This window comes from Hyperolius riggenbachi, chromosome 4 (genome assembly GCF_040937935.1).
Source record: "Hyperolius riggenbachi isolate aHypRig1 chromosome 4, aHypRig1.pri, whole genome shotgun sequence".
Lineage (NCBI taxonomy): Eukaryota > Metazoa > Chordata > Amphibia > Anura > Hyperoliidae > Hyperolius > Hyperolius riggenbachi.
This window is the reverse complement of record NC_090649.1, coordinates 457,722,923-457,748,007: the sequence shown is the minus strand read 5'-3', so window position 1 is coordinate 457,748,007 and position 25,085 is coordinate 457,722,923. Positions and strand designations below refer to the sequence as shown.

General features: G+C 49.5%; 1 protein-coding gene across 1 annotated transcript in view; it reads left to right on the top strand.

Moving 5' to 3' along the window:
- The window catches only part of LOC137504856 (calpain-13-like), a 143,547-nt gene that overhangs the window by 55,441 nt on the left and 63,021 nt on the right, over positions 1 to 25,085 (top strand). The window contains exons 9-12 of the mRNA XM_068233448.1: positions 9,285 to 9,365; positions 18,233 to 18,307; positions 19,313 to 19,401; positions 23,951 to 24,025. Of these exons, the coding sequence (XP_068089549.1) occupies positions 9,285 to 9,365; positions 18,233 to 18,307; positions 19,313 to 19,401; positions 23,951 to 24,025 (320 nt within the window). The remainder of the gene's footprint in view (positions 1 to 9,284; positions 9,366 to 18,232; positions 18,308 to 19,312; positions 19,402 to 23,950; positions 24,026 to 25,085) is intronic.

Below are 25,085 nucleotides of genomic sequence, written 5' to 3'. Positions count from 1 at the left end.
ATCAAAGGTCCCAAGCCTCTCTGCATAAACGATCAGACACTAAAGGTCCGTACACACGCCGGACTTTAGGCAACGACGGGTCCGTCGTTGCCTCCCGCTGGGTGGGCGTGCCAGCGACAGTCCGGCGTGTGTACGCTCTGTCGTCAGACTGATACGGCTGTTTCTGAGCGATCCGCCGGGCGGATCGCTCAGAAACAGCCGTATCAGTCTGACGACAGAGCGTACACACGCCGGACTGTCGCTGGCACGCCCACCCAGCGGGAGGCAACGACGGACCCGTCGTTGCCTAAAGTCCGGCGTGTGTACGGACCTTTACTGTCCCTGTAACTGGCTGCAGATTTCCTTGCTGCAATGCAGGTAGTCTGTGTAAATGAACGCTGGTCCTGTAACTGTGATGTCATGGAGCAGAAAGGAATGGCATCTTCAAAAGTCCCAGGCACAGGCAGAACCAATAGACACGGGGAGGGGGGGATGGGGGCAGAGCTGTAGCCCACACGCTGTGCAGCAATCACAGCATTCCCTGCTGTTCTCCCCACCACTCACCTGTCACTTTACTGACCCTTTGCCAGCACGTGTGAAATGGAGGGAGGACAGAGCTGTGTGTACTTAGCCTGGCTCTGCTTTCTCCTCCTCCCTCCTCCTCTACAGACTTTGTAGTGACTTCAGTAACTTTCACCCCTTATAACCCCCGGCGGCTACAGAGTGAACAAATAAAGCCAGCTGGAGGACAGTGTATGCTGCTCTCATCTCCCTGACACCCCGGTCCATGGCACTGCTGTCTGTCACACTGTCTACATCTCACTGTCCCCCAATAGAATACACATTACACACGGGGCGGGGGGCGGAGTTGTAATGTAAACAGTGCAGCCGGGGCGGGCAATGGTTCCTAAACTCCCAGCCAGCAGCAGACGGACAATCTCGCCACCCCCCGCCGCCTATGCACGCAGCTGTTGTTCACACAAGTTATAGCGCTGCGTGCAGGCATGGAAACGGTGGCCGGTGGGCGGGGAGAGCGGGGTAATGAATGCGTGTGTGCATGTGTGTTGTCACTAGCCACCCGCAGCCCGCCCCTCTCTGTAGTTGCAGCCGCGGCCACACCATTATCATGTAAATGAGGGCGCGAGCGGCCGCTATTGCACTTTCACTCATTTAAATTTAAAGGGGACATGACACAAACCCGCCCTTAGACCAATCAGGCGCCTGTAGGCACGTGCCTAGTGTGCCTTATGGTAAATCCGGCCCTGGGTTCGGGCCGAACAGGCCGAACATGGCCGCGATGTTCGGGTGTTCGACCCGAACTCCGAACATAATGGAAGTCAATGGGGACCTGAACTTTTGTGCTTTGTAGGGCCTCCTTACATGCTACATACCCCAAATTTACAGGGTATGTGCACCTTGGGAGTGGGTACAAGAGGAAAAAAAATTTAGCTTATAGAGCTTATAGTTTTTGAGAAAATCGATTTTAAAGTTTCAAAGGGAAAACTGTCTTTTAAATGCGGGAAATGTCTGTTTTCTTTGCACAGGTAACATGCTTTTTGTCGGCATGCAGTCATAAATGTAATACATATAAGAGGTTCCAGGAAAAGGGACCGGTAATGCTAACCCAGCAGCAGCACACGTGATGGAACAGGAGGAGGGTGGTGCAGGAGGAGAAGGCCACGCTTTGAGACACAACAACCCAGGCCTTGCATGAGGACAAGAAGCGTGCGGATAGCATGCTTTGTACCACCATGCAGTCATAAATGTAATAAAGATAAGAGGTTCCATAAACAGGGACCGGCAACGCTAACCCAGCAGCAGCAGCAGCACACGTGATGGAACAGGAGGAGGCGCAGGAGGAGAAGGCCACGCTTTGTGAGACACAACAACCCAGGCCTTGCATGAGGACAAAAAGCGTGCGGATAGCATGCTTTGTACCGCCATGCAGTCATAAATGTAATAAAGATAAGAGGTTCCATAAACAGGGACCGGCAACGGTAACCCAGCAGCAGCAGCAGCACACGTGATGGAACAGGAGGAGGCGCAGGAGGAGAAGGCCACGCTTTGTGAGACACAACAACTTAGGCCTTGCATGAGGACAAAAATCGTGCGGATAGCATGCTTTGTACCGCCATGCAGTCATAAATGTAATAAAGATAAGAGGTTTCTATAAACAGGGACCGGCAACGGTAACCCAGCAGCAGCAGCAGCACACGTGATGGAACAGGAGGAGGCGCAGGAGGAGAAGGCCACGCTTTGTGAGACACAACAACCCAGGCCTTGCATGAGGACAAAAAGCATGCGGATAGCATGCTTTGTACCGCCATGCAGTCATAAATGTAATAAAGATAAGAAGTTCCATAAACAGGGACCGGCAACGGTAACCCAGCAGCAGCAGCAGCAGCACACGTGATGGAACAGGAGGAGGCGCAGGAGGAGAAGGCCACGCTTTGTGAGACACAACAACCCAGGCCTTGCATGAGGACAAAAAGCGTGCGGATAGCATGCTTTGTACCGCCATGCAGTCATAAATGTAATAAAGATAAGAGGTTCCATAAACAGGGACCGGCAACGCTAACCCAGCAGCAGCAGCAGCACACGTGATGGAACAGGAGGAGGCATAGGAGGAGAAGGCCACGCTTTGTGAGACACAACAACCCAGGCCTTGCATGAGGACAAAAAGCGTGCGGATATAGCAGCAATGCTTTTTGCCGCCATGCAGTCATAAATGTAATACAGATGAGAGGTTCAATAAACAGGGACCGGAAACGCTAAACCATCCCAGATGTTCATCGGTCATGTTACTTGGTTGGGGTCCTGGAGTGTTGCGTAGTCGTTTCCAATCCAGGATTGATTCATTTTAATTTGAGTCAGACGGTCTGCATTTTCTGTGGAGAGGCGGATACGCCGATCTGTGACGATGCCTCCGGCAGCACTGAAACAGCGTTCTGACATAACGCTGGCTGCCGGGCAAGCCAGCACCTTTATTGCGTACATTGCCAGTTCGTGCCAGGTGTCTAGCTTCATGCCCGGTTTCAGGTCCAGCGGTGCCAGCCACAAATCCGTCTGTTCCTTTATTCCCCTCCAAATTTCCTCCCCTGTGTGCTGCTTATCCCCAAGGCAGATCAGCTTCAGCAACGCTTGCTGACGCATGCCAACAGCTGTGCTGCACTGCTTCCACGATCCTACTGCTGCTGGTGCTGGGTTAGCATTTCCGGATGAGGTACAGCTTTGAGATGCGTTGGAGGAGAAGGAGTCAGAGAGGTAGGTGCTGCTGTTGTTATCCAGTGGGAGGGACGGCGGTGCAGCTGTTTGCGGCGTGGGCAACACCCGCGCCGTAGCAGGTGAGGAATCGCTGCCAGGCTCCACAAGGTTCACCCAGTGCGCGGTAAGGGAGATGTATCGACCCTGGGCGAACGCACTCGTCCAGGTGTCAGTGGTGAGGTGAACCTTGCAGGCAACGGCATTCTTCAAGCTACGGGTTATTTAGCTGACCACGTGCTCATGCAACTCAGGCACTGCAGAGCGCGCAAAGTGGTAGCGGCTGGGAACCACGTAACGTGGGATGGCCACTGACATCATGCCCTTGAAGCTGTTTGTCTCCACCACTCGATATGGCAGCATTTCGCAGGCCAGAAGCTTGGCTATGCTGGCTGGCTGTTACTGCCACGGCCCGGGGGTCATTTGCTGGCAATTTCCTCTTGCGCTCAAACATCTCAGAGACAGACAACTCAACCGTAGGGCTGCACACCGAAGGGCTGTTGGTTGTTGTGTTTGATGAACACTGGGAGACCTCAAGAGCACTAGTCCGGAAAGTGACAGTGTCAGCATCGTCTGATGTTTGTGAATGTTGTGAACCACGCAATGGCTGGGCTACTGCTGCTGCTGAGGCGGGTCTGGTGGTGAGTCTGGTGAACCCAAGGGAGGCAGTGTTGCTGGTGGTACCCTGTCCTGCCGCGTTTGCCCACAGAGTGGGATGTTTGGATAGAATGTGGCGGCTCATGCTGGTGGTGGAGAGGTTGTTAATACTTTTCCCCCTGCTCAGGCGGGTCTTGCACACCTTGCAAATCACCATGGTAACATCCTCAGTGCAGTCTTCAAAGAAAGCCCAGACTTTAACTGGCTGAGGACTCGGACCTCGTGCGTGATGTGCTGGTGCTGCTTAACCCACTGCTGGACGCTTGAGAGGTCATCCAAGTAATTAACTGGTCCTGTTCTTTTGGATCTGTGAGGGTTGTTGTCCTGGACAACATGGGCGGTATTGAGTGGGTTTTCTTGGGTGCTCCCCTGTGGCCTGTACGTGAACCGTCAGGGGAAACACCTCTTCACTTGCCCCTCCCTCTTTCACCGGATTTCTTCCTCATTTCACTTATCCTTAAAGTACACGCTGACTGGCAGCAGTACAGTGGCAGTACAGAAATGCTATACAGTGGTGGGTGAGCGGTGTACCACTATTGTCAGCAGCGACACAGAGCACAATGCTATACAGTGGCGGGTGAGCGGTGTACTACTGTTCCCAGCAGACACAGAGTGGAAGTAAACACAATGCTATATAGTGTGGCTGAGCCGTGTACACAGAGTGGCATTAAACACAATGCTATATAGTCTGCTATATAGTCACCCCGAACAGGGTGATGTTCTGCAGAACCCGAACAGTGGCAAACACTGTTCGCCCAACACTACTGGGAGGGAACGCAGATTTTAGTACCTAAACACACGATACAACATGTTTTCCGGGGTCGGACTCTGAGGCACATACAGATGGTCCCGATCATCATCCTCATCATACAACTCTTCTCCTGAGTCTGACCCACCCACCACCTCTGCCACCCCAACATCCCCAGACACAGACCCCTCATCGTCCTCAACATTAACTTGGGATGCTGGCCTGAGCCAGACCTCCTCCTCCACATCAGGCCCCATCATCTCCTCAATGGCAGCCCTCATTAATCGCTCTGGCGACGGACCAATGGACACAACGTTCTCCTCCGGGGAGGGCTGCTGCTGACCACTGGCTGCTGGGGTGGATGTTATAGCTTGCGTGGGGCGTTGGCTGTTGCTGTTGTTGGGAGTGCTGCTCACAGCGGAGGTCTCTGGGGAACTCATGTTGAGCTCATATAGTGGTTGACGGTGAGTGGAGTATTACTGATCCCAGCAATATACACACTGACTGGCAGAGTACGCAATGCTATATAGTGTGGCTGAGCGGTGTACACAGAGTGGCAGTAAACACAATGCTATATAGTCTGGCTGAGCGAGCGGTGTACTACTGTTCCCAGCAGAATCAGAGTGGCAGTAAACAATGGTATATAGTCTGGCTGAGCAGTGTACACAGAGTGTCAGTAAACAATGCTATATAGTCTGGCTGAGCCGTGTACACAGAGTGTCAGTAAACAATGCAATATAGTCTGGCTGAGCGGTGTACACAGAGTGTCAGTAATCAATGGTATATAGTCTGGCTGAGCGGTGTACACAGAGTGTCAGTAAACAATGGTATATAGTCTGGCTGAGCGGTGTACACAGAGTGTCAGTAAACAATGGTATATAGTCTGGCTGAGCGGTGTACACAGAGTGTCAGTAATCAATGGTATATAGTCTGGCTGAGCGGTGTACACAGAGTGTCAGTAAACAATGGTATATAGTCTGGCTGAGCGGTGTACACAGAGTGTCAGTAATCAATGGTATATAGTCTGGCTGAGCGGTGTACACAGAGTGTCAGTAAACAATGGTATATAGTCTGGCTGAGCGGTGTACACAGAGTGTCAGTAAACAATGGTATATAGTCTGGCTGAGCGGTGTACACAGAGTGTCAGTAAACAATGGTATATAGTCTGGCTGAGCGGTGTACACAGAGTGTCAGTAAACAATGGTATATAGTCTGGCTGAGCGGTGTACACAGAGTGGCAGTAAACACAATGCTATATAGTCTGGCTGAGCGAGCGGTGTACTACTGTTCCCAGCAGAATCAGAGTGGCAGTAAACAATGGTATATAGTCTGGCTGAGCGGTGTACACAGAGTGTCAGTAAACAATGGTATATAGTCTGGCTGAGCGGTGTACACAGAGTGGCAGTAAACAATGGTATATAGTCTGGCTGAGCGGTGTACACAGAGTGTCAGTAATCAATGGTATATAGTCTGGCTGAGCGGTGTACACAGAGTGGCAGTAAACACAATGCTATATATAGCGTGGCTGAGCGAGGTGCACAGTGGCAGTACACACAATGCTATATAGTCAGGCTAAGCCGTGTACACAGAGTGGCAGTAAACACAATGCTATATATAGCGTGGCTGAGCGAGGTGCACAGTGGCAGTACACACAATGCTATATAGTCAGGCTAAGCCGTGTACACAGAGTGTCAGAAAACACAATGCTATATATAGCGTGGCTGAGCGAGGTGCACAGTGGCAGTACACACAATGCTATATAGTCAGGCTAAGCCGTGTACACAGAGTGTCAGAAAACACAATGCTATATATAGCGTGGCTGAGCGAGGTGCACAGTGGCAGTACACACAATGCTATATAGTCAGGCTAAGCCGTGTACACAGAGTGTCAGAAAACACAATGCTATATATAGCGTGGCTGAGCGAGGTACACAGTGGCAGTACACACAATGCTATATAGTCTGGCTGAGCCGTGTACACAGAGTGGCAGTAAACACAATGCTATATATAGCGTGGCTGAGCGAGGTGCACAGTGGCAGTACACACAATGCTATATAGTCAGGCTAAGCCGTGTACACAGAGTGTCAGAAAACACAATGCTATATATAGCGTGGCTGAGCGAGGTACACAGTGGCAGTACACACAATGCTATATAGTCTGGCTAAGCCGTGTACACAGAGTGTCAGAAAACACAATGCTATATATAGCGTGGCTGAGCGAGGTACACAGTGGCAGTACACACAATGCTATATAGTCTGGCTGAGCCGTGTACACAGAGTGGCAGTAAACACAATGCTATATATAGCGTGGCTGAGCGAGGTGCACAGTGGCAGTACAAACAATGCTATATAGTCAGGCTAAGCCGTGTACACAGAGTGTCAGAAAACACAATGCTATATATAGCGTGGCTGAGCGAGGTACACAGTGGCAGTACACACAATGCTATATAGTCTGGCTGAGCCGTGTACACAGAGTGGCAGTAAACACAATGCTATATATAGCGTGGCTGAGCGAGGTGCACAGTGGCAGTACACACAATGCTATATAGTCAGGCTAAGCCGTGTACACAGAGTGTCAGAAAACACAATGCTATATATAGCGTGGCTGAGCGAGGTGCACAGTGGCAGTACACACAATGCTATATAGCCAGGCTAAGCCGTGTACACAGAGTGTCAGAAAACACAATGCTATATATAGCGTGGCTGAGCGAGGTACACAGTGGCAGTAAACAATGCTATATATATAGTGTGGCTGAGCGAGCGGTGTACTACTATTCCCAGCAGCGACACACAATGACTGGGGGGGACCCTGGCTAGCGTGGCTGGAGAGCGAACTACCCTGCCTGCCTACCCAAAGCTAAACCCACAGACAAATGGCGGAAATATGACGTGGTTCGGGTATTTATTTACCCGAACCACGTGACCGTTCGGCCAATCAGAGCGCGTTCGGGCCCGAACCACGTGACCCGTTCGGCCAATCACAGCGCTAGCCGAACGTTCGGGGAACGTTCGGCCATGCGCTCTTAGTTCGGCCATGTGGCCGAACGGTTTGGCCGAGCACCGTCAGGTGTTCGGCCGAACTCGAACATCACCCGAACAGGGTGATGTTCTGCAGAACCCGAACAGTGGCGAACACTGTTCGCCCAACACTAGTGGGCAGTAGTATTGTAGATTTACAATAGATTTCACGCTGAAATATATTGGATAGCTGTGGGCAGGCAATATATCCCTTTTGGAACAGATTCGTTCCCAGAGGGATCTATCTGCTGGTCGATCTCGTAGCCATCAGGTAATGTATGGCCACCTTAACGATAACATTTGTAACCCATACATTTCAAGAGTTTAGTGTTTGGTTTTGAGTCGTGATGCATTGATTTTGTATCTTGCACTTGCTAAGAGTTAATCGATAGCAGTACTCTCAAACACGGGCGTCCGCACATATGGGCAAAATGGGGCGGCCGCCCCTCCCCCCTCGGCCGTCCCTGCTGCCTAATTGCCAGCAGCCAGCCCAGCGTCAGACCACCGATCAGCCGGCAACCAGAGAGTGCAGGTGCTAGGACCTTGCGGACACTGCACTGATATGTGGAAATGACATCACTATGTCCATGGGGGTACTGTGTTCCCGCTCTCACTGGTTGCCGGCTGATTCTGAGGTCTGACGCTTGGCTGGCTGCTGGGATGACAGTGAGTGGGGGTCCCTGTCACTAAACATGGGGGGAACCTGTCACTACATACACTGGGGGGCACCTGTCACTACCTAATCTTGGGGGGCACATGTCACTACCTAATTTTGGGGGGCACATGTCACTACCTATACTAGGGGGCATCTGTCACTACCTAAACTGGAGGGCACCACCTAAACTAGGGGGGGTCCCTGTCACTACCTAAAACTGAACTGGGGATACCTGTAATCACCTAAGCTAGGGGGGTTGCCTGTCACTAAACAGGGGGCTGTCACATGGGGGGCACCTGTCTGACACCAATCTAATTCCTACTATAGTCCTAGTCAAATGTCCCACCATTGCTAAGTTTGACTCCACCCATGAGCACACCCACATCCTGGTCCATGGCCATGCCCATTTTTTGGCACGGCGCTCCGTTACCCCCATTTTTTGGTGCAACGCTGCATGCGCCACACAACTCCTCCCCCCCCTATTTCGGCACGGTGCACTACACCGCATGGCTCCACCCCCCCCCCCCCCTTCCTTTTTAGTCCCCCTGGAAAATTTTCTTTTGACGCTAGAGTCGAGGTACACTAGTATTCTGATTCTAAAGCCCCATACACACATTTGATTTTGGCCACCCACTCTTTTCCCTGACGATGCGAAAAGGGCGAAACCAGTCGGGTTTAAAAAAAGGACAACGTCTTTATACAATTTCTGATTGTAGCAAGATGCATTCTGACATGAAATGAAAGTTAATTTATTTCAAACAGCTTCATTATTATAACATGTACACCTTTGTGAAAGGCAATGTTTTCCAAAATCATCTCATCAAGTACTGCTTAACTCACACATAAATATGTAAAAATAAATGAATGCATTTTATAAGCCAATATACTTATCCAGGTTTGTTTCTGTACGTATTATTTATGTCTATTTTTTATTTCCTTTTATGATGACTGTGATGTTTCTTTCTAAGCATGAAACCATCGATGTCCGGAGGAACAGTGTACCAGCCAATGAAGCTGCCGACATCCAGAGAAGTAACATTTCCATCAATGTAAGCATCATAGTCATTCAGTCATACAGAAATTTGGGTAATTAAGACAATAAATCCACCCAACAGCTGATTTGCATAATGGTTTATATGTTTGCATAGCAAGAGAAGGTTGAGGCACAGTTGCTGCTATGGTATACCTTTAACCACTTCGCATCCAGACCTTGTTTTCCCCTTATTGACCAGAGCAGTTTTGACGCTTTAGCGGTGTCCCTATTTAATCACCAATAGCTTAATCTGTACTCGTGCCACATAAATGATCTATATATCTTTTTTTTCAAGACAAACTAAGCTTTCATTGGGGGGTATTTGGTCCCAAGTAAAATGTTCCTCTCTATGCATGTTAATGGGAAAAAGGGGGGAAAAATAAAAAAAATTCACTATTTCTCAATTTTGACCAATTTCTGTTTAAAAATTAAAAGTGCGATTGACATAAAAACTGTGCCACCAGTTAAAGTCGCCCCAGTATAGATATCCAGATGTGTCCCCAGTATCACCCCAGTATAGCCAGATGTGTCCCCAATATCAGCCCCCCAGCATAGCCAGATGAGTGCCCTGTGTTTGCCAGAGTTGGGCCGAACGGTTCGCCTGCGAACGGTTCCATGCGAACTTCAGTGGTTCGCGTTCGCGTCCCGCAGGCGAACCTTTGCGGAAGTTCGGTTCGCCCCATAATGCACATGGAGGGTCAACTTTGACCCTCTACATCACAGTCAGCAGGCCCAGTGTAGCCAATTAGGCTACACTAGCCCCTGGAGCCCCACCCCCCCTTATATAAGGCAGGCAGCGGCGGCCATTAAGGCCACTCGTGTGCCTGCATTAGTCAGAGTAGGGCGAGCTGCTGCAGACTGTCTCTTAGGGAAAGATTAGTTAGGCTTAGCTTGTTCCTGTCTGGCTGCATACCTGTTCTGTGAACCCACCACTGCATACCTGTGCTGTGAACCCACCACTGCATACCTGTGCTGTGAACCCACCACTGCATACCTGTTCTGTTCAGTGGACCCGCCACTGTATACCTGTTCATTGAACCCACCACTGCATACCTGTGCTGTGAACCCACCACTGCATACCTGTGCTGTGAACCCACCACTGCATACCTGTGCTGTGAACCCACCACTGCATACCTGTTCTGTTCAGTGGACCCGCCACTGTATACCTGTTCTGTTTAGTGAACCCGCCACTGCATACCTGTTCTGTTCAGTGAACCCACCGCATCAGTGCGCATACCTGTTCTGTTCAGTGGACCCGCCACTGCATACCTGTTCTGTTTAGTGAACCGCCACTGTATACCTGTTCTGTTTAGTGAACCGCCACTGTATACCTGTTCTGTTTAGTGAACCCGCCACTGCATACCTGTTCTGTTCAGTGAACCCACCGCATCAGTGCGCATACCTGTTCTGTTCAGTGGACCCGCCACTGTATACCTGTTCTGTTTAGTGAACCCGCCACTGCATACCTGTTCTGTTCAGTGGACCCACCGCATCAGTGCGCATACCTGTGCAGTTAAGTGAACCCGCCACTGCATACCTGTTCTGTTCAGTGAACCCACCGCATCAGTGCGCATACCTGTGCAGTTAAGTGAACCCGCCACTGCATACCTGTTCTGTTCAGTGGACCCGCCACTGCATACCTGTTCTGTTTAGTGAACCGCCACTGTATACCTGTTCTGTTTAGTGAACCCGCCACTGCATACCTGTTCTGTTTAGTGAACCCGCCACTGCATACCTGTTCTGTTCAGTGGACCCGCCACTGCTTACCTGTTCTGTTTAGTGAACCGCCACTGTATACCTGTTCTGTTTAGTGAACCCGCCACTGCATACCTGTTCTGTTCAGTGGACCCACCGCATCAGTGCGCATACCTGTGCAGTTAAGTGAACCCGCCACTGCATACCTGTTCTGTTCAGTGAACCCACCGCATCAGTGCGCATACCTGTGCAGTTAAGTGAACCCGCCACTGCATACCTGTTCTGTTCAGTGGACCCGCCACTGCATACCTGTTCTGTTTAGTGAACCGCCACTGTATACCTGTTCTGTTTAGTGAACCCGCCACTGCATACCTGTTCTGTTTAGTGAACCCGCCACTGCATACCTGTTCTGTTCAGTGGACCCGCCACTGCTTACCTGTTCTGTTTAGTGAACCGCCACTGTATACCTGTTCTGTTTAGTGAACCGCCACTGTATACCTGTTCTGTTTAGTGAACCCGCCACTGCATACCTGTTCTGTTCAGTGGACCCGCCACTGCATACCTGTTCTGTTTAGTGAACCCGCCACTGCATACCTGTTCTGTTCAGTGGACCCGCCACTGTATACCTGTTCTGTTTAGTGAACCCGCCACTGCATACCTGTTCTGTTCAGTGAACCCACCGCATCAGTGCGCATACCTGTTCTGTTCAGTGGACCCGCCACTGCATACCTGTTCTGTTTAGTGAACCGCCACTGTATACCTGTTCTGTTTAGTGAACCGCCACTGTATACCTGTTCTGTTTAGTGAACCCGCCACTGCATACCTGTTCTGTTCAGTGGACCCGCCACTGCATACCTGTTCTGTTTAGTGAACCCGCCACTGCATACCTGTTCTGTTCAGTGGACCCGCCACTGTATACCTGTTCTGTTTAGTGAACCCGCCACTGCATACCTGTTCTGTTCAGTGGACCCACCGCATCAGTGCGCATACCTGTGCAGTTAAGTGAACCCGCCACTGCATACCTGTTCTGTTCAGTGAACCCGCCACTGCATACCTGTTCTGTGAACCCGCCACTGTATACCTGTTCTGTTCAGTGAACCCACCGCATCAGTGCGCATACCTGTGCAGTTAAGTGAACCCACCTACCTACGTGAGTGCACGCAGTGTGATATACCACTCCGTGCATACCCGATATGGACAAAACAGGTAGAGGAAGAGGTAGTGGCAGAGCCAGAGGAAGGCCACCCGGCAGGTCTGCGCGAGGTCGTGTAAATGTAATTTCGTGTGGACCTGGCCCACAGTACAGTGCTCGGAAGAAGGCACGTCCCATCACCTCCCAAGATTGTCAGGACGTGGTTGAGTATTTAGCGACACAGAACACCTCATCTTGCTCAGCCACCAGTGCTACTACTAGCACCACTTCCGCTGCATTTGACACTTCGCAAGAATTATTTAGTGGTGAAATCACTGATGCACAGCCATTGTTGTTACAGCCAGATGAATTTTCACCAGCTCATATGTCTGAGTTACGCGGCAACATTATGGATGTAACGTGTAAGGAGGATGAAGGACCTACTGATGTTGGTGCATGTTTGGATTTGTCTGAGGCAAGCGAAGCTGGGCAGGATGATTACGATGATGACGATGATAGGGATCCACTGTATGTACCCAATAGAGGAGATGAAGAGGGGGACAGTTCAGAGGGGGAGTCAGAGAGTAGGAGGAGGAGAGAAGTTGCTGAAAGAAGCTGGGGCAGCTCTTCGTCAGAAACAGCTGGTGGCAGTGTCCGGCACCATGTATTGCCACCTATGTACAGCCAGCCAACTTGCCCTTCAGCATCAGCTGCTGAGGTCCCCATAGTGCCCACATCCCAGGGTGGCTCAGCGGTGTGGAAATTTTTTAATGTGTGTGCCTCAGATCGGACCAAAGCCATCTGCTCACTCTGCCAACAAAAATTGAGCCGTGGAAAGGCCAACACTCACGTAGGGACAAGTGCCTTACGAAGGCACCTGGAGAAAAGGCACAAACAGCAATGGGATGGCCACCTGAGCAAAAGCAGCAGCAGCACACAAAAGCAAAGCCACCCTCCTTCTCCTCTTCCTCCTCCATCAGGTGCATTATCTGCTTCTGCCGCTTTCTCCCTTCCACCTTCACAGGCACCCTCCTCCACTCCGCCTCTGCCCTTGAGCGCTTCCTGCTCCTCTGCCCACAGCAGCAGTCAGGTGTCCGTGAAGGAAATGTTTGAGCGGAAGAAGCCAATTTCGGCCAGTCACCCCCTTGCCCGCCGTCTGACAGCTGGCGTGGCGGAACTGTTAGCTCGGCAGCTGTTACCATACCGGCTGGTGGACTCTGAGGCCTTCCGTAAATTTGTGGCCATCGGAACACCGCAGTGGAAGATGCCAGGCCGCACTTATTTTTCGAGAAAGGCCATACCCCAACTGCACCGTGAAGTTGAGAGGCAAGTGGTGTCATCTCTTGCGAAGAGCGTTGGGTCAAGGGTACACCTGACCACGGATGCCTGGTCTGCCAAGCACGGGCAGGGCCGCTACATTACCTACACAGCCCATTGGGTGAACCTGGTGGTGAACGATGGCAAGCAGGGCGCAGCGGACCAAATTATGACACCTCCACGGCTTGCAGGCAGGCCTCCTGCCACCTCCTCTCCTCCTGCTACATGCTCTTCGCTGTCCTCCTCCTCCTTGGCTGAGTGGCAGTTCTCCTCTCCAGCTACACAGCCCCAGCTCCGCAGGGCCTATGCTGCATGCCAGGTACGACGGTGTCACGCCATCTTAGACATGGCTTGTCTCAAAGCGGAGAGTCACACTGGAGCAGCTCTCCTGGCTGCTCTTAAGAAACAGGTGGATGAGTGGCTGACCCCGCACCACCTGGAGATAGGCAACGTGGTGTGCGACAACGGCAGCAATCTGCTTGCCGCTTTTCATATGGGGAAGCTGACCTACATACCCTGCATGGCACATGTCATGAATCTAGTGGTTCAAAGATTTGTGGCAAAGTACCCTGGCTTAGCGAATGTCCTGAAGCAGGCCAGGAAGTTCTGTGGGCATTTGAGGCGGTCTTACACAGCCATGGCACGCTTTGCGGAAATTCAGCGCAAAAACAACATGCCGGTGAGACGCCTCATTTGCGATAGCCCGACTCGCTGGAACTCGACCCTGCTCATGTTCTCCCGCCTGCTAGAACAGAAGAAAGCCGTGACCCACTACCTCTACAACTGGAGTAGAATGAAACAGTCTGGGAAGATGGGGATGTTCTGGCCCGACAACTGGACACTGATGGAGAATGCATGCAGGCTCATGCGGCCGTTTGAGGAGGTGACCAACCTGGTGAGCCGCAGTGAGGGCACCATCAGCGACTTAATTCCCTACGCTTACTTCTTGGAGCGTGCTGTGCGTAGAGTGGCGGATGAAGCTGCGAATGAGCGTGACCAGGAACCGTTACGGCAGGAACAGGCATGGGACCAATTTTCATCAGACCCAGCTGTTTCCTCAACACCTGCGGCAGCACAGAGGGGGGAGGAGGAGGAAGAAGAGAAGTCGTGTGCAGAAGACGAATCAGACTCAGAGGATGATGAGCAAGGTGTTTCTTTGGGGGAGGAGGAGGAGGAGGAGGGGACAGCGGCAGGAGAACAACCTCAGCAGGCATCGCAAGGGGCTTGTGCTGCTCAACCTTCCCGTGGTATTGTTCGCGGCTGGGGGGAGGAGGTTGACTTACCTGACGTCACTGAGGAAGAGCAAGAGGAGATGGAGGGTACTGGATCCGACTTTGTGCAGATGTCGTCTTTTATGCTGTCCTGCCTGTTGAGGGACCCCCGTATAAAAAACCTCAAGGGGAATGAGCTGTACTGGGTGGCCACACTACTAGACCCTCGGTACAGGCACAAAGTGGCGGACCTGTTACCAACTCACCGGAAGGTGGAAAGGATGCAGCACATGCAGAACCAGCTGTCAACTATGCTTTACAATGCCTTTAAGGGTGATGTGACGGCACAACGCCAGCAAGGTACCACTGCCACTAATCCTCCTCCCGTGTCCACGCAGTCAAAGACAGGACGCTCCAGCGATCTCATGGTGATGTCGGACATGCGGACGTTCTTTAGTCCAACGCCTCGCCGTAGCCCTTCCGGATCCACCCTCCACCAACGCCTGGAACGGCAGGTAGCCGACTACCTGGCCTTAAGTGTGGATGTAGACACTGCTGTGAACAGCGATGAGGAACCCTTGAACTACTGGGTGCGCAGGCTTGACCTGTGGCCAGAGCTGTCCCAATTTGCCATCCAACTTCTCTCCTGCCCTGCCGCAAGCGTCCTCTCAGAAAGGACCTTCAGCGCAGCTGGAGGCATTGTCACAGAGAAGAGAAGTCGCCTAAGTCACAAAAGTGTTAAGTACCTCACCTTTATCAAAATGAATGAGGCATGGATCCCGGAGGGCTGCTGCCCGCCCCAAGACTAAGTCAGTCCCCGCACATACAGCATCTCTGCCTGCACGCCGTGTGACTGGCTGCCTGGCCTGCCCCAAGAAGACTAAGTCGCTCCCAGTCCCTCCACACAGCATGTCTGCCTGCAGGCCGCTTGACTACCTTCTCCGCCACCACCAACAGGGTCCGGGACTCCAGGCGGATTGCTGAATTTTTTAGGCCGCTGCTAGCAGCGGCCGCTGTAATAATTTTTCGGGTGCGTGTACATGACTGCCTAATTTTTCTGGCTGCACTGCGGGCAGCTGCAACAACAAAAGAAAAGGCATGTACATGCGCCCATTCCCCTTCGTGATCATTACCTTGCCGTGGTGAAGGGGCTTGCGTATCACAATGGAGCAATGACCGGCGCCTAGATGAGTGTCTCGGGGGGCACACCCACGATAATAAGGTCGTTGCCTCATTGTGGTCAGACCAAATTTGATCAGCTGGACAGTCACTGTTCTGTCATTCAGCTACATCAGCCAGATGACCATATGGGCTGTAAAGCCACCAAAACCTGCACTCTCGCCATGGTGCGCACCAGTAAAGCACGGCCGTCACTACACAAACAGCTGTTTGCGGTGCGTTACACGATGAGTTTGGTGTGTCAGTGTGAAGCAGTACCTTAATTACACTACCTGATTGATGTATACACATGCAAGATGTTTGAAAGCACTTTAGGCCTGTCATTTAGCATTCAATGTGATTTCTGCCCTTAAAACGCTGCTTTGCGTCAAATCCAGATTTTTCCCGGGGACTTTTGGCATGTATCCCACTCCGCCATCCCCCCCTCCAGGTGTTAGACCCCTTGAAACATCTTTTCCATCACTTTTGTGGCCAGCATAATTATTTTTTTTTTCCAAAGTTCGCATCCCCATTGAAGTCTATTGCGGTTCGCGAACTTTAACGCGAACCGAACCTTTCGCGAAAGTTCGCGAACCCGGTTCGCGAACCGAAAATCGGAGGTTCGGCCCAACTCTAGTGTTTGCCACCCCCAGAATAGATTGCCAGATGCACCCCCAGGAATAGTGCCCCTCTTTATAGCCAGATGTGTCCCCAGATCAGGATTACCCCCATTATGGCCAGATGTACCCCCAGGATTAGCGCTGCCCCCCCATTATAGCCAAATGTGCCCCCAGTATTAAGGTATGCCCCCCCCAGGTGCCCAGATGCGCAAAATTTGTAAACCCCCCCTCCCCTTGGTTACTCATATGTCCCCCAGTAAACATGTATGCCCCCCTTTGCATATCCCTCTCCCCCCAAGAATCTATAGCCAGATGCCCCCCCCCCCCCCCCCATCAGGCCGCCCCCTCCATGCAGAGATAGTTTTAAAAAAATGCACAAGCAAGCAGCTACACTTACCTACCTCGGTCCTGCAACTATCCTGAATGATGACGTCATCAAGCCGGGACCCGGATAACCGGCAATATGCGGCTGACTTCAGCGCGGTGATCGGAGGATCAGGCTTCAGGATCGCCGCAGGACCGAGGTAGGTGAGTGTGGCTGCTTGCTTGTGCATTTTTATTAACTATTTGTGCGCCGAGGGGGACAGATGAAGGATCGCTGCAGTTCACTACTGCAGCGATCATTCATGGGAGGGGGGTGGACTAATTGGCCAAAAGGGAACATGTTCCCTTCCACCAATTAGTATTGCAGCTGACAGTGCCGGAGGGTGCACTCTAAAGAGCACCCGACCGTGCACAGCAGGACTGCAGCCTGGTCAGTATATCTACGTCGCTGTGGCTTGGAGGGTGCCACAGCTGACGTAGATATACTGTAGTGGAGGGGAAAGTGGTTAATCACCAGCACATACAGCAGTGGGGGTTAGCAAGCCTGACAGCCATTTCGCGTAGAAAACGCTTCCTCAGAGGCTATACATTTTAACCATGTTTATATGTTTGGCAGATCCATGTCCAGGCAATTTAGAATGCAACCTTATTATGATATTCGCACTCTATGTCCCGTCATATTTGTGTGCATAGTACTTTTTTTTTAAACAGAACAGGATATTTTTTTTTCACACTATATAGGGACTCAAATGACATTAAATAGGAAGCGGGAACGCCAATGCAAAAGCATACAGACATGGCAAAAAGTACTGTATACCAGAAGAGCACCAACATTTATGTAAATTATGTGATGGAGCAGAGTGTTCTGTACACACAGATAGGCACCCAGAATAACAAGTTAGAACTCTTTACTGAAGAAAAACATACAGAGATAAATCATACACACACACCATCAGGAAATGCAGCTTACTTAGAACAGAGAGGAACACAGAGAGAATACTGGAAATAACAATACCATAGAGATCCTTGCAGCACTTTACATTTTACAGTGACATCTTGTGGTCGCTTTACTGTACTGCAGTTTAGGTAGTTCTGTTGATACTGCCAACAATATGGATGTTTATTCCTTAGCTAGTGTGAAAGGGGCCTAAGCCCACCTCTGTGAGAGAGTGAGCTAATTCTCTTTAGTTTTATGAACAGGAAGTGAACAAATATTGTCTTTACCCAGACCCTTCACTTATTCAATAATATTACAACTTTATTTAAAAACCAAAAAAAAACCCTTACATCTGAATATCTTAATTCAACGCCGAGCACATGTTTAGTCCAATAAAATTACAGAGGAATTCCAAAATTTTCAATTGGTTGCAATCTGGGTGTTTCAGTTGTAGGTTGATTTCTTAACAGATGCTTCTTATTTCCTCAGCGACCTCCAGAAAACATATTTACCAATAAAGGACTGGTGGAACGCCATGCTTACTGTATAACGAACGCGAGACAGGTAAAGACTGCAGGGGATATTCACTGTACTGTACACAGATCCTTAACTGGGTCACATGATGCAAAATGAGTTCATTTCGGAGAGATGCCTGCAGAGTTAACGTTGATTTATCGTCTCAGCTTTCTGTATCCAGCAGCAGTTAGCTGTTACGCTTCATTATCTTAGTTACATTATTACGTTGTTCTAGTGAGTGGCTTTGTAGGCACTTTTTAATGCTATGTTCTCTGACACCAAACTGCAGCTTGCATAGCGTCTGAAAGAGCAGGTCACCGATGATAAATACTACTCACCTCTAAATCTATCGCCCTCTAGAGCCAGGGCCGGGCTGAGGCAGAGGCGAGAGAGGCTCCAGCCTAAGGGCGCAGTGTACGAGGGAGCGCAGAACTCACTCAGTTATCATTCACCTATTGTGTTTGAAGCAGAGAGAAATAAAAAAGGGAATACATGGCAGTGACTGCAAGTCAGATAACTAGAGATGAAGGTGTTGGGGGCCCTGGGGCACTTCTTAGTCTAATAACAATCAGTGTGTGACAACTGGGGTGGGAGGGATGGGGGGCGCACTTTGGTCTCTCAGCCTTGGGTGTTGCAGGACCTTGTCCCGGCTCTGTCTAGAGCTAACTACTATTAACCCCTAAACGTCACACCTTCTAGTGAAAACTACCCCTGAAACTAGCTCCCTCTAGTGTTAACATCTAGTGAAATCTACCCCTAAAACTAGTTCCCTCTAGTGTTAACTACTATCCACCTTGAAACCTCACTCTCTATAGTGCGTATTTGCCCTCCAAACCTAACTCCCTCTAGTGTACAAATAAAAAAGTGTGTGTGCGTGTGTGTGTGTGTGTGTGGGGGGGGGGGGGGGGGGGGGGGGTTGGAAATGGTACAAAAGTTGGAAATGGTACAAAAGTAGGGATAACACGATAGGCAGGGTTGGGGAGAGAGAGGCAGCTGGGGGGATGGGACATCAAAGAAGCATATTTTTATATTTCTATCCATATTTGTTTACAGGTCCAGCTGAAAAATGGACAATTACATAGATTAATTCGGCTTTGGAATCCTTGGGGTCAAGGAGAATGGGCGGGAGCCTGGAACGACAGGTAAACCTGACCTCCATGCGTGTCCTGGGCCTACAGAACACATAGGCAATCTTGTAAACCTGGTCTGGAATGATTATGCTAATACTAATAGCTGGCAGAATTTGGCAATCCTTGGCTGGGTCATATCAAGGCAGAAGGAGGACTGCTGGCAGAGCATAAATTAGCAGTGATGGCAGTTACATGTGCACATCTGCAGTTAAAATTTAAAGCACACCTGAACTGGAAATAAACTTATTGCATGTGTGGTACTAATGGTAAATAAATTGTAGATAAAACATATAAGACTCCAGGAAAGTTCTAAGTGCCCATTAACGTTGTCATTTTTATTTCCCATAATTGAATTCAGATCGAATGAAACAATCATATTTAACCACTTCACCTCCAAGAGGTTTTCCCCTTAAAAGCCAGAGCAATTTTCACCTTTCAGTGCTTCTTCCATTCATTCCCCAATAGCTTTATTACTACTTATCACAACAAAACAGTTTATATCTTGTTTTTTTTCGCCACCAATTAAGATTTCTTTAGATTGTACTTTTTGCTAAGATTTTTTTTTATTCTAACTGCATTTTAATGGGAATACTAAGAAAATGTGGAAAAAAAATTATTATTTCTCAGTTTTCAGCCATTACAGTTTTAAAGAGAACCCGAGGTGTGTTTAAAGAATGTTATCTGCATACAGAGGCTGGATCTGCCTATACAGCCCAGCCTCTGTTGCTATCCCAAACCCCACTAAGGTCCCTCTGCACTCTGCAATCCCTCATACATCACAGCCATGCTGTGAGGCTGTGTTTACATCTGTAGTGTCAGTCTCAGCTGCTCCCCCGCCTCCTGCATAGCTCCGGTCCGTGACCCCGTCCCTTCCCTCCAATCAGCAGGGAGGGAAGGGATGCAGGCGGGGACTGGAGTTCTGCAGGAGGCGGGGAGAGCAGCAGACTGACACTATAGAGATAAACACAGCCAGCTCTGACAAGCTGTTTGTCAGCAGAGTGGCTGTGATTTATGAGGGATTGCAGAGTGCAGGGGGACCTTAGGGGGGTTTGAGTTAGCAACAGAGGCTGGGCTGTATAGGCAGATCCAGCCTCTGTATGCAGATAATATTCAGCAAACCCACCTCGGGTTCTCTTTAAAAGAAAACATTCTACAATGGATAAAACCCACATATTTAATTTGCCCATTTGTCCCGGTTATTGCAACATTTAAAATATTTCCCTAGTACAATGTATGGCGCCAATATTTTATTGGAAATAAAGGTGCATTTTTTTTCAGTTTTGCGTTCATCACCAATTACAAGCCCATAATTTAAAAAATAATAGTAATATAATACCTTCTTGACATACATATTAACTAGTTAAGGACCTTATGGATTAAAATCTACATCCTGTTTTGATGGCTACCTGGCTGCCAGGGCGCAGATTTCAATCCATCGCCGCCGCACGTTTCTGCTGCTTTAGTCGCTCCCGACGATCTCACCGCTGTCTCCCCGCCGCAGCTCACTCGCTCTGCCGTCTCTATAACAGCAGAGCCCTGTGAACAGGTCAGGAGCCGATTTCATTTGCTCCTGACACTGTCTATAAACATAAGCCGCTCCCATTGGCTTACACTGATAAGCAGGGTCAGGAGCCAATGAAAGCGGCTCCTGACCAGCTCACAGGAATGTGCGGGTATGTGCGGCGATTCGTTGGTATTTGCTGCTATTCCTCCGTTTCTGGTACCAGCGGTCTCTGGTCCTTAAGGGGGCAGTGGCCGTTGGTACTTAAGTGGTTAAAAAAGTTCAGTCTCTAAGGTAACTGTTTATGTTTTTTTGTTTATACATACATTTATTTGGGTACTATGGGAGATTGTGGGAGGAAAGGAATTAATTGTAAATGTGGGTCATTTTATTAAAATAAATGTATGTAGGTGTAATTTTACTATTTGGCCACAAGATGTCCTCGTGCATTATTACCTATTAGCATACTATAAGTACGTGAATAGGAAGTAATGCGTGGCTGTGTTACTTCGGAAGTTACTATGAACGCAGCCATCTCATTGATGCCGGCGATCAATGACGCGGGGACTTAGATTAACCTCCTTAGCGGTAACCCCGTGTGTGACACGGGGTAAGCCGCCGGAGGGTGCCGCTCAGGCCCTGCTGGGCCGATTTTAATAATTTTTTTTTTGCTGGACGCAGCTAGCACTTTGCTAGCTGCGCCAGCACTCTGATCGCCGCCGGCCCCTTTGCGATCGCCGCTATCTGCTGCGGCGCGGGCCCCCCCCCCCCTCCAGACCCCAGCGCTGCCTGGCCAATCAGTGCCAGGCAGCGCCGAGGGGTGGCCCGGGACTCCCAATGACGTCCCGACGTCAGTGACGTCGGTGACGTCATCCCGCCCCGTCGCCATGGCGACGGGGGAAGCCCTCCAGGAAATCCCGTTCTTTGAACGGGATTTCCTGATCGCCTATCGCCGGAGGCGATCGGCGGGGCTGGGGGGATGCCGCTGAGCAGCGGCTATCATGTAGCGAGCCCTCGGCTCGCTACATGATAAAAAAAAAAAAAAAAATAAAAAAAACTGTTGCGCTTCCCCCTGGCGGTATTTTTCATACCGCCAAGGGGGTTAAAGGATACATCCAAGCACTTTAAAAATAAAAAAAATCCACTTACTTAGGGCTTCCTCCAGCCCCTGCCAGCCGTCCTGTTCCCTCGCCGCCGCTACGCTCACCGCCGATGGCCCAGGGTCCCCTCCAGCGCAGAATGTCCACTGTGCCTGCGCAAACGGCTCTCAGAGTCGCACTGACATCATCATAACTGTACTGTGCAGGCGTAATAGTTCTGCGCCTGCACTGTACAGTCCCTATGACGTCAGGGCGACCAGTGAGCCGCATGCTGGAGGGCAGAAGAAGCCGACCTGGCAAGGGGACCGGGAGCCACCGGAGCTGCGGCGAGGGCACAGGATGGATGCAGGGGGCTGGAGGAAGCCCCAGGTGTTTTTTTTTTATTTTTAAATTGCTCAAACCTTCTTTTTAATGAATGGGAACGATCTGTGTGGTGAGAACAAGCACAGGAGCAAGCGGGATGTGGGGCGACAAGGGAAGAGTATCTACGTCCTTGCGAGGTAAAGTGGCGTTTTGCACGGACGTAGATACGAGAGGAAGTGGTTAACCTATCCACAGCATTAAAGAATTCATTCAATGCACCAGTTCCAATCGTATCTATGAGAAATCCACCACGCCGATTGAAAACTTTTTTAAAGTGAACCCAAGGTGAAAATAAACTGATTGTATCTATCTTCCCACTCCTAAAAATGGCTTTTTTTTACATCTCACAGTTTAATTTTATGTTTAAAAAAACGTAAAAAGTAGAATTCGTGTTGTATTGCCTCTTCTCAATGACACAGTCTTTCTGTGTGTCTGAGCTAAAATATATGAACTATTGACCTTTTTTATCTATCCCCTGCAGTCAGAAGCTATTATGGCTGTAATTTCTTATCAGTGAGGATTACACTATAGTCTGACTGAGTCCCACCTACTGAGAAACTATCACTTGCATACCTGACTTTTTGAGGGCTCGTTTCCACTATTGCGGTGCAGAATCGCCTGGATTCCACCGCTGATGAAATTGCATGCGGATGCGATTCCCCATGCGTTTTTTGCCGCGAATTCGCATAGGTGAGAGTATATGCGATTTTAACCATGTCACTGCCTGTGTGAATTTACATTCGTACCTATGCGAATTCGCAGCAAAAAACGCATGACAAAGCCGCATGCAATTTCCCTATTAAATACATTGCATGCGATTCGCATGCATTCCACTCGCAGGCAAATTCTGCGGCTCTTTTGTGCGTTTTTCACCGCTGAAAAAACATACCTCAACAGCGCTACAGTGGAAACAGGCCCATCCACTTGCATTACATGTGCGAATCCGCATGCGTTGGACGCATGCGGATTCGCGATAGTGGAAACGAGCCCTGACACTTTCTGTCCTGTTAGAAGCAATGTTTCTTCAGCCAAATAAAGGTGTTTTGGCCTCTGCTTTCTTTTCAGAAGAGCTGGTTTCATTACTGCTGGACTGCCTCATTTGCACTGATATAAACTGTCTATTTTTAACCCCTGCCATGAAGAAAATAAAACGTCAGAGTTATTCGTAGGACTATCACTTTGTGTTCCCGTGTTTATCTCATCTTGGGCCTGATGCACAAAATTGTGGTAATACTGCAGTGCACAGACAGGGCACGACAATATTACCTTACTTTAGGCAACAATTACCGCAAATGTTGCTGTAAGCGTGAGCCGCAGTATCTAATATCGAAACTGTTGGTAAGGTAACGAGCGTTACTAACACTAACGCTCGTTAGTAATATGCGTTACAGTAGCAATGGACCCGCTACTAGAGCACCATGTGTGGCGCTAATAGCTAGGCTTGCGGTGCTTGCTGTCAGAAGTAAGGGCAAAATTGCCGTTCCCTGTCTGTGCATGTCATTAGTGCTGCAAAATTTGTGTCAGTTCAGAAAAGGAGAACACACTGGAAGAGAACACACTAAGTTTATAATATATTTTTAATTTTTATTATTTTCAGAAGCCCATTCTGGAATCTGCTGATAGACGAGGACAGAAAGCTGCTCCAGACAGTCAGGGAAGATGGGGAATTCTGGTATGTAAGTCAGAAAAAAAAAATTGATACTTACATTAGTAAGGGTGAAGCCTCTGGGTCACATGTGTCGAACTCCAGGCCTGGAGGGGCAGATCCATGCCAGTGTTTGGGATGAACTGAGACAGAGAGGAATGTGTTCTACCTGATGGACCACACCTTTCCTGATTCAGACCCATCAATTCATTTGAGCTGTGTCAAAAATGTGTGGGGATCTTGGCCCTCAAAGGACCGGTTTTACATCCCTGCTCTGGGTGGTCCAAAGGCTTTCACCGATCTTTTCTATGCCCCTCTGTTCCTGCTAGTGTTGAGCCGAAATTTTTGAAATTTCGCGTTACTATAATTACGCATGCGAAATTTGCTATTACGATGCGAAATTATGGTAGCGTAATTGCCATTAAAATCGTAATTGAAAATACCGTAAGCGTAATTTTCAACGTATAATTTCGCGTTTCGTTCGTAACGTAATTTCGCGTTAAACCATAACGTAATTTCGCATTTCTTCGTAGTTTCACGAATTTCGTAATTACTTGTTAGCAGGGTTGCTCGCGAATTTTCGCCAAAGGCATTTTCGTCTGCATGGCGAATTTTGATGCGAAATATCACTACATGGCGAATTTTATATGCGAAATAGCATTCCGTAACGCGAAAACGACGCAAAAATTAACGCTTACAGTAATATGAACTATCGCGAAATTACGTTATGTAACTACGCTTACAAACGGTTGCATGCAAGGCAAACGTAATTTCGCGATACCCACAGTAATGCGGAAATTAGGCGAAAATTACGCTTACGCGGAATTTCGCGAAATCCTTCTTCATTACGATTATGTACTTACGGCCATAATCGTAATTACACTAATTACGCGAAATTTCGCGAAATCGTAATTAAGTCATTACGCTCATCTCTAGTTCCTGCACTGGGACCCTTTTTTTGTACAATATTTTACATGAACGTTGAATAATGCTTGTGGCCGGGCTCTCCTTCGGGTTTGAGCATGGCCAGACTGTGCAGGCGCAAGGTACGACCTGCACCGTCACAGTTGCACATGGCCACTCGTGA